Raw genomic sequence first — 10,413 nt, forward strand, 5'->3', positions numbered from 1 at the left:
ACTAAAAGGGGTATGAAGGAGATGGAATAATGATGGAGAGACGATTATCAATAGGGAATTTAATGTGAATAAATTTTCCTATAGTCAATTGGGATTCGGATTGAGAATTAGCATTGGATTTTCAAATTTAGGAGTTTAATTTGTTCCATCTAGCTTTGTTAAAAGTGCATTTCCTTTTAAGATTGAGTCAAGGAGCATAGGAAAAGGAAGGGAGGAGCTGCCAATAGATAGTTTTAAGAGAAAAGCAGCATAGGTTATGATTGTTGGGTCAATTTCAATCTTTGAGAAAATTATATGGCAGGGAATGGACAATAGGCATGATAGCTTAGGATTAACAAATTGGTAGATTTTCATAATATATAATTCTTATCCGATAGAGAAAATTTGAATTGTTCTTTAAGATGTTGCTAAGACTATCAACAAAAAATAATTAGGATCCCACAAATTATAGAAAGATTGGGTACCCTTTTTTAGAAGGTGTCTACCTTTAAAACAATTGATCATAGCAAGAGGCATGTTGTCTTATTAAAATAGCTGATTACACCATATGGAGGATGAGGTGAAGCTTAAGCCACGGCTTAAAGTTTAATCATATTAAGAGTGTCTTTTCAAAGTAATTTTCCACATAGTCTAAATGGAGTTAAATGAGGAAAAACCACGGGTCTTGAAAAAGAGTGCTACAAGAAGCTTATCCTTCCAATTGACCAAATCCTAAGATCAACAAACTATAGTATTTTGTATGTCATGGAAGACCAAATGCTTCGAAGGAGAATCACCTTCTAATGTCCTTTTAATCCATTTAGTTATTTAAGATAGTTGCCTCGAGTAAAAGTGTCAGTGATTCCCAAACCCCTCTATCTTTTGGCTGGATGCAATGAATCCAAGAAGTAGGGAACTCTTTCTTATTTTCCTTATTAGCCCAAATAAATCTCGTAATCAACTAATTAAGTTCATTATAAATTTTTTAATAAGGATGCCAATACCAAGAGATGTACACAAGGTTGGGCAAGAGGATTATATTGGCAGCTTGTATTTGGGCAAACAAAGACAAGAATTGACTTTTCCAATTTACTAGTTTGCATTTTAATTTGAGCAAGAACCAATTCCACATATCTATAAGAGAGGCCCCTACACCAAAGAGAATACTAAGGTATCTAGTTATCCTACCATGTTTAACTTCACTCCATTCACTACGAATCCAAGGTGGTCGAGGGCTATGTCAGGTGACAAAAATACTCAATTTTATGCATTGCTAGATTAGAGCGATAAATAGAAGAAAAAGGGTCCAATTTGTCAAGAGTGTGTTGGCATATTGGCATAACTGATGGAGATGATGATGTACTGGTAAAGGACTATTATTGATGATATATTAAAGGACTGTTGGTGATGATATATTATTGGACTGTTGGTGATGATATAATTATGATATGATGCTTTATGATTAGTTATTTGTGTTGTCATTGATATCAACCGTGTTTGTTTATGTTTGGTATATCATCTAAGTCATCTAAGTTATCTAAGCCTAACTGGTAATGGAAGGTTTGCTAAGTTGATAGTGAACTGGTAAGAAGGAATAGTGAAGGAGATGGTTGTGGCAGAGATCCATGCTGAGTTAGATGTTACGGTTTGGAATGTATGCTTATGACATTGTAATGAGTCCATGACATGAACCGCATAATGTTTCGAGAATCGGAAGTCATGTTTATAATTTACTATTGTATACTCAGTGCAGGGTTTGAGAATCAGTAACAAAATCTTTAACCGGTGATGTTTTATGGTTTGGCAGTGAATCTTATCATGTTCATAAGTTAGTGATGACGTGTCAGAAACCGTGTGATGATAATATTATATTTAACCATGTACAAGGAGCGAATTTCTTGGGAAACAGTGAAGTGCTTAGCAGAATGTGATAAGGGTTTGACAACTCATCAGATCGATGTGCAGTGATGTGTTATGATCATTCAACGACTGTAATTGTCTTGAAATTTATTGTAATGATTTGTATGATGATCTTTAAATGATTTATGATGATCTGATATGATCTATGATGCAAATTCATGGTATATTATTGATGAGTTAGGGTTTTGTAACTGACCTAATTGTAAAGTGTATTTAGGTCAAGTTTGAGAAGGTTTAGTGTGTCGGTGATCAGAGAAGGAGAGTGTGCCAAACTAGATTAAGATGTGTGCATGTGTGAAGTAGATTGGAGCTAAAATGGATCTATACTAGCAAACAAAGAGTGCATTGATCATATCATTTACTTGTTGTTTCCTAACAGTTGCAGCAATATTAAAATCCCTTAACCGGGTAGGTCCTAACAGGCCTGATGTTGTAAATCCCTTAACCGTGTAGCTCATTAATTTGGGTTTAAATCCTTTAGCAAGGTTAGTCCTAACAGGGTAGACCTCCTAACAGAGCTGAGGTTAAAATACCTTCACCAGGTGACTCCTAATAGGGTCTACTCTTAATCAAACATTATTGTAAAGCTCCTAACCAAGCTAGACCTTTAACAGGGTGCATTCCAAAAGAGAGCAAATTTTGTGGGTACCAACTCCCACTGTGGTTTTTCCCATTTGGGTTTTCAGTGAAAAATCCTTGTGTTCATGTTGTGGATGTATTGTTGAGTTATTCATTTGATGTCTTTACTATATTTTCTTAACGATGAACACTTAAGTAGCTATCGGTATTATTTTGGTAAATATGTTTTGGAGACTGTTTCAGTAGTTACCAGTACTGGTTATGAACTATTTTTGAGAAGTGTTTTCAGATTGGTCAAAGGTTGCAGTCTATTGTCAGAAAGAGAGATACCTTAAGTAAGCTAAGTACGTATATTATGGTGAAAAAATTACCTAAGAGCATCAACAACAAACACATATCATGGATGAGCTAGAGGATATCAACAAGAAAGTTATTCAGGAAAATGTAGATTTGGTGCATTCTTATTAGTAGGTCTATGTTTGTGTTGGTCTGAATCATTGGTCTTTTGTAGATTGTTTTGTGGGCTTGGCCCATTTTTGTTTAGCTTTTGTTGTTGGTTTCAGACTTTAATGCTTATTTCCAGGAGTTTTGTAAAAATTTTGGGCTTCGAGTCCCTGTAAAACCTATTTACCTTAATTAAAAAAAACGCATACATGAATAGTGCAAGGGGATGCCTATGGTCAATAAGGTTTTGCAAGGTGAACTATGGTGTGAGACTTCCATTAACAATAATTTTGTTTTTAGTATCTATAAATAACATTTTGATTTCATTGTAGATTTTGGGACCAAATCCAAGCCACTTTTGCATATTAGGAATGAAGTGATAACGAATTTGGTAATAGGATTTATCAAAATCAAGTTTTATATTTAAATCATCTTGGGAACTTTTTTATACCCATTCAACTATCTCAAAATAAATGACTAATTCATCTAATATGTATATCCCTCATAAGAAAAATTAATCTACTTTAGATGAATAATCTCTTATATGATGGCCTTGATTCTTCCTGCTAATAGTTTTGAAATGATTTTATATGAGGTATTGAGTAATGGGTCTCCAACTATTAATAATATCCTCATCTTTTTCATTGGGGATAAGTTTAAGTAGACCTTGATTAATAATTTCAATAAAAGAGCCAGTATCGATTCCTTCAAGGTAGACATTATAAAAATCCTCTCTAATATAGGATCAAAGGGGTCTATAAAATTACCTCATAAACCATTAATTCTTGGACTTTTTTTCAAGGCGACACATTGCAAATATTTGTTAAACATACCCTAAGATTGGGAGGGGGTGAATCAATTTTGATCAATAATTTAAACTTTATACCTCAAATCAACATTGACTCATTTATAATCTTATCAATAGAAGAGGAAGATAAATTAATGAACACCTTGCACAAGAGAACACAACATTTACAACAAAAACCTAAGGGAAAAATCTTAGTGAGATTTAACTCACAATATATGAACAAGATAATTACAACAACATTTTTAGGCTCACTGTCAAGGAAGCTCCATGCTCCCGAAAGGACTTGTAGGTAGAGGTGCACTACCCCAAGGCAAGATACAAGGGATTTGTAGGCTAAGACTCACTGCATCAAGGCAATGTAAAAGGAACTTTCTAGGGAGACTAACTATCTCCAAGCAAAGTACATGAATATATGGATCAAGATGAAATAAGCCTTTAACAACACTTCCTCCAACAATAAAGGGATTTGTAGGCTAAGACTCACCACCTCAAGGTAATGTAAAAGGAACTTGCTTGGGAGACTCACTATCTCCAAGCAAGGTACATGAATATATGAATCAAGATGAAATAAGCCTTTAGAAGCACTTCCTCCAGCAAGAATGAAGTCGCCCTTGAATCTCTGGGTTAAGAGACCAACTTTAAAAAAATCACCACACACTACCTCAACTTTTAATCACATACACTACAATTGATATGATCATGTAAGCACATACAAATTATAATCCAATCACTCACTCAACACATTTACATTGGTTTAATCTTCTATATATGTCATCCTCTTTACCACAAAATAAGAAATCGGGTTAGCCAGAATAGAGGATAAACATAAGGCCTATTAAGTTAGACAACAAAGCACAATTGTAGTGAAACTAATCCAATCCAGGAGATAGAGAGGAGATAAATCAATATATCACATCTTTCTAAGAATCCCCAAACATCACACACACAAGCATACATTATCTAAAGTTGGCAACAAAGGTAACATGTAGATAATCCTTGTAGAACATAACTAGTCAAGCCAAAAAAATATCTTCAAGATGAATAAACTCAATGTAGATCCCCACATGCCAAGTAAAGACCCAAATACAACATAACACAACCTCCAATGCAAGTGGAGACACCCAAGGATACATTGCAATCAAGAGAATATAATTTTTTGGCCAAATCAAATTGGTTACATTAAAACACTAAGAACAAATATAATGCAGTATCAAATAAATCATCTAGTATCACGTGCAACACATGAAGACATTACTTGAACATCAAAAATAATTCCCAAATACTTCTTTTCTATTGTCACATCACAAACATGTTGGTGCACCATAAATAGTTACTGCAAAATTCATTCTAAAAGGATAGAAAACCCAATCAAGAACAAAGCATCATCGTCAACTCTTATCAACCACATAGGCAACAAAAATTTGAACTGTGATATAACATAAACATTACAAAAATGTTGATCGATCCACAACACTAGAAACATCAATGTGAAGAAATATAGATCATTATTTGAATCAATCTTGGTAGACAACTAGACTACCAACAAACTGCAATTACCAACCACACTAGGGACCTAAATAGATAGGAGTGCAATATCAACAATTGATACATAGTTTTTAAAAATCTGGAAGACCAAATCAACAAATGTTGATAAATATAGATCATTAGATTCCAAATTAACCTGAACATGCATTCTTCAATTACTTATACCATTAATCTTCTAAAGACCAAAATGTCTCAAAAACATCATTTTGTTACTTGAGAGAATTAAACCAACATCTCATAGCATTTGCAATATCATCACAACCATATCCACTTTATTGCCATGCTTCAAATCCTCATCTTAATATTTGTTATCTCATTGCATCTAATCCTCATATTAATATTAACATTCGTTATCTCGATCCTTAATCCATCAAAGATGAGCTTGCACTTGAGCACACTTTCCTTTATAGGCAACCATTTTATGAGGAGCCTTCTCAATGTTAGCGATAAATTGCTACAAGGAAATATTGTGAGGGTTGGAAGCAAGACCATTTCATCCATAATCTTGTTGACCTTTGAGGGATTTTTCAAGTCTTCGATGCTTAGCAACATTCCTTTGACCATGATCACAAAGGAAAGTGACACATCTACCAATTGTTTTCTCCAACTAGCTAATCCACCTATCTTTGTTGGAGTTTTCGTTCAACATTCCAAGCGGATAAGAGGTCATTAATGTTGTTTTGGATATTAAGATGGGAAACTTATAGTTTAAAAGGAAGATAATTGAAGAGGAGATTAGGGGTTAAGAGAGAAATCTATGAAATCCCTCTAGATATCCAACCCTTTCTCTAGAATATTTTGGTACTCAAATTTGTAGCTGATATGGTCTTTCTTGAGCAACTTTTATCTCAAATCTTCAAAGCCCATGTGATTGATCTCTACCAAGGGAGCATCATTGTATGCCCTAACATCTTCTATAAACATGACATCCACTTGAACTTTTGAAAATGCACCATCTTTGTCCCTCACGCGAGACACGAAATGATAGGGTTTCAATATTGCCCTGACCTTCATAGAAGCAAGATCAATAACTTTTGGTAACTATTGGAAAAATCTTTTTGATAATGATGTAAAAAAAATTCTTTAACATAAAGCATTATACAATATACAAGAGGATCTATTGTTTCAAGTGAAAGGCTAAATGAATAATATTTTAGTTTTTATTAAAATTAATATAAATTTTCTATTAGTCATTCATGACATAGAGTGATGGGGAATTGTGGCCATTTTTATAGATGTGAACCTTGGTATTGAAGTTGTTTGTGTCCATGGCCATGTCTTCATGCTCCAAACCCTCACTAGACGTGGTGTGCTTGTGCTTGCATATTTGAACTATTTGTATTAATGTAGTGCATACATACCTAGAATATGAGTAACTCACTTAATTTGAAACAAGCTAAAAATTTAAATATTGCTTTTACAAAAATATTTCTATCATATATTATTTGCAGTTTCTGGATTTGATTGTACCATTTTTTTTTTTAAATCATCAAACATTTTAAATCAAATTTCTATCAAATTTAGAAATGCCTTAGGATGAAGTAAAATAATAAATTAATAAAGTTCGATAGCGTGCGTTCCACGAATTGATATTTCAACGGTCGCTCCATTGATTGACGTTCGTAACTGCTTCGACCAAAGATATATATATAGAAAAATCAAACTTCTAACGTCGATGTAGAGAGCTTTAAGCAATAATTACAGAAAATTAATTTTGCAAACATTCAACCGGTTTGGACGGCATTATTTTAACAACTTTAAAATAAAAGATTCTCTGGAAGATGAACTGGACAGCATTTTCTATTGCACTGTCATGATTAGCCGACGTATTACTCTAGCGAGGCAGAAAGGAGCTTTCCTTGATTAGGTACTGCTTAGGTACTGCTTATATGAAATATGTATCTGAGAACTCTAGGATGGAATGCCGTGTATATTAAATTTTTATACCATTCAGACTCATTCAACGCCGGCCCTAAGTTGTCCCGAGGGAAAACTCCACAGAAAAAAAGCTAATCATTGCAGGTGACCTCATTTATTATAATCATAACTATTATCAGCTACAGGAGCTCTGCATCTTTTATAAAATGCCAGTACTCTGGAACCTTTTCCCAAAACAAATTTCTTCTGTCTTCGAAAAGAGAAATAGCAGTATTCATTTATTGAGCTGCATAATAATCGATCATGGGGATTTATGTTCTCATTACATGTATTGCCTTGGTAATCTTGTGTTTGAGTCCTGCCAATGGGCAGCTCAGTTCGACATTTTACGATAAGACATGTCCCAAGGCAATGTCGACAATCAAAGCTGCTGTAAAACAAGCCGTCGCCATGGAAAAACGCATGGGTGCATCGTTGCTCCGCCTTCACTTTCACGACTGTTTCGTTAACGTAAGACTCTCCTTTAACTTTTACGTTATCTGGTTTCTTGATCTCTTAGATTACTATTTCAATATAACATTTTTCTTTTAAATTGTTGTATTAATTTGTAGGGGTGTGATGGGTCAATTCTGTTGGACGACACACCAAACTTTACTGGAGAAAAAACTGCGGTTCCTAATAATAATTCTGTGAGAGGATTCGACGCGGTAGACACCATCAAGTCTCAAGTGGAAGCAGCTTGCACCGGAATTGTTTCTTGTGCCGACATTTTAGCCATTGCTGCTCGTGATTCAGTTGTTGAAGTAGCTAATTTTCTCATCCACTCTGTTTATATTTTCTATTTATATGATATCATTAGTATTAATGTGGGAGGGATTGAATTTACAAAAAAATTGTGAGAGTCAAAATTATTTTTAATCAGAAAAATGATGTCGTTTTGCAATACCAGTTGGGAGGGCCAACATGGACCGTACAGCTTGGGAGAAGAGACTCGAGAACTGCAAGCCGGAGCGCCGCAAACCGCAATATCCCTCCACCCACATCCAGCCTCGCCGCACTCATCTCATCTTATGGTAATCAGGGTCTTTCTACAAAGGATATGATAGCTCTTTCAGGTAATTTTAAGTTATATATGTGCAATAGCAATTTTATTAAGGTTCAAAGATAACTAAAATGGCATTTATGATAACGAACTTAGTGTTTCATTGATTTCAGGTGCTCATACAATTGGTCAAGCGCGGTGCACAAACTTCAGAGCCCACATCTACAATGAAACCAACATAAACAGTGCCTTTGCCACTTCACTGAAGGCTAACTGCCCAAGCACTGGTGGTGACAATAATTTGTCGCCCTTAGATGTTCAAAGTGCCACCGTCTTTGATAACCAATACTACATAAATCTTAAAAGTCAGAAAGGACTTCTTCACTCCGATCAGCAGCTATTCAATGGAGGCTCTGCTGATTCTCAGGTGACTACCTTTTCTACCAATCAAAATGCCTTCTTCGGTGATTTTACAGCTGCCATGGTGAAAATGGGAAGCATAAAACCTCTAACTGGTAGCAAAGGAGAAGTCAGAAAGAACTGCAGGAAACCCAATTAGATAGTATGTTATCTGGGAAATAAGCTATCCAGTTTTTAGATGCATCAATGTATAAGTAATGATGTATGAATTTAATCTATATATTAGTATATCGTAAAAACTGGATAGCCATTACTGTTAGCTATTATATAAAATAAAGCTAGGTGCTAGATCATAGATTATAGGTGTGATTACCTGCTGTTGGCTAAGACTGTCATTTTTTATATAAACATTTTAGAATTAATCAAGCATATATTGCCTATTTTACATCGAAGAAATATTTTGGCCGACAGGCAATTATACTGTAAGCGTTTGATGGCCGAAAATCTTTCGTTTCAATAACAAATAATACTTTCATTTGGAAAAAGATATTTTCAAATTCACTTTCCAAATTGTTTATTTTTCTATAAGAAATTAAGAGAATATTATACAAAAAGTCTTATAAATGTTCTTAATCGTACATGTTTTCAACCTGTCAAGTTTTGGATGATTTTGATGAATATATATTTGAAACTGTTGCTGCCTATTAGCAAATTAATTTTGCTGGATAGTTAATCTATACGGAGCTGATTTCTTAACCATGGTATTCCAGCTCCAGCCATAAACTAATAAATTTCCTCCTCAAATCTTTATTTTACAATTATTTGAGAATTGTGCTATTCATTTATTGCAAAAGATCAATTGTTTTTATATCTGCGTTTTCGAAAACCCTAATTCGTGAAATAATGAATTCAGCATATAGGAGTATGTAGGGGCTTCGCTCCCCTTACGACCTTCAGACGTTTAGTAAGAGGGGATGGCTATCGTTTAAATCCGACAATGCCTCCACTGTGTTGTCATTTGTGATATATTTGAAAGCTTTCATACTTTTTAGTTCTTTTGATTCTAGTGTCAGTGGATAGAGGCGAAACAAGAAAGCTAAAACTTTGTATTTTTATTTTCGCATGCCTTTATATATAGATGACTTAAAAGGAAATACAAAGATTAATTTAGAATTCAGCTCGATTTCGTAATTTATTAAAAATAGCAAACCGAAACCAATCTTGAAGCTTACCTTTAAGCTGATAGAATTTATCATAATATTCTAACACCACCCTTTAATTTCTACTACTTATTACATCAACATTTACAATATTCTGATTCTTCTCTTCAATATTCAATTTTTCTTCTACCTTATGTCTTTGTAAATATATTAATCAATTGACCTTCTAATTTGGAAAACTCTAAACAGGTTTCTCTAATATCTTGAATCAGGTGTATCTTGTATCAATTTGCTTGCACCTCTTAAGAAAGATGTGATTCTCAATGCAATTATGGATTTGTTCTAATTTATAAAAAGCGGGCTATGCCTGAACCGTTACATAATTGCTGAAAAACACAGCCTAGGACGCATAACGAATGCACACCTAGCTTAAGCGAGGAACCACCAAACAACTAGACCAAGACAGAGTAGAGCCAGCAAATGAAAAACCAACAACAAATCAGCCAACTACCAAAGACACAAAGGAATGGTCTACTAGGTGGAGGCATTACCCACTTGTGAATCTTTATAGAGACCTATAACTTTATCTAAGAAATATTTTTTCTTGTTAAAGTCCTTAATAGAGGTTGGAGTACCAAAGTGTGGAGTATCTTTGACCATAGAGATAGGGGGATCCATTGTAGCAAAGGGAGACAATG

The 10,413-nt window shown here is 34.4% G+C and overlaps 1 protein-coding gene across 6 annotated transcripts; it reads left to right on the forward strand.

Annotated features, from left to right (window-relative positions):
* The first annotated feature begins 3,218 nt into the window (after positions 1-3,218).
* Positions 3,219-8,754, forward strand: LOC131037457 (peroxidase 4-like). 6 transcript variants are annotated; one of them, XM_059217890.1, is made up of 5 exons: positions 3,219-3,250; positions 7,510-7,663; positions 7,765-7,956; positions 8,103-8,268; positions 8,369-8,754. In XM_059217890.1, the coding sequence occupies exons 2-5, from the start codon at positions 7,565-7,567 to the stop codon at positions 8,752-8,754; spliced, it is 843 nt and encodes a 280-aa protein (XP_059073873.1). In that variant the 5' UTR covers positions 3,219-3,250; positions 7,510-7,564. The 6 variants fall into 6 exon arrangements, with proteins under 6 accessions (XP_059073873.1, XP_059073872.1, XP_059073870.1 ...); XM_059217889.1 differs by lacking the exon at positions 3,219-3,250 and adding an exon at positions 6,523-6,579 and having other exon boundaries at positions 7,526-7,663; XM_059217887.1 differs by lacking the exon at positions 3,219-3,250 and adding an exon at positions 6,544-6,568 and having other exon boundaries at positions 7,470-7,663.
* The last annotated feature ends 1,659 nt before the right edge of the window (positions 8,755-10,413 follow it).

This window comes from Cryptomeria japonica, chromosome 3, assembly GCF_030272615.1.
Source record: "Cryptomeria japonica chromosome 3, Sugi_1.0, whole genome shotgun sequence".
Lineage (NCBI taxonomy): Eukaryota > Viridiplantae > Streptophyta > Pinopsida > Cupressales > Cupressaceae > Cryptomeria > Cryptomeria japonica.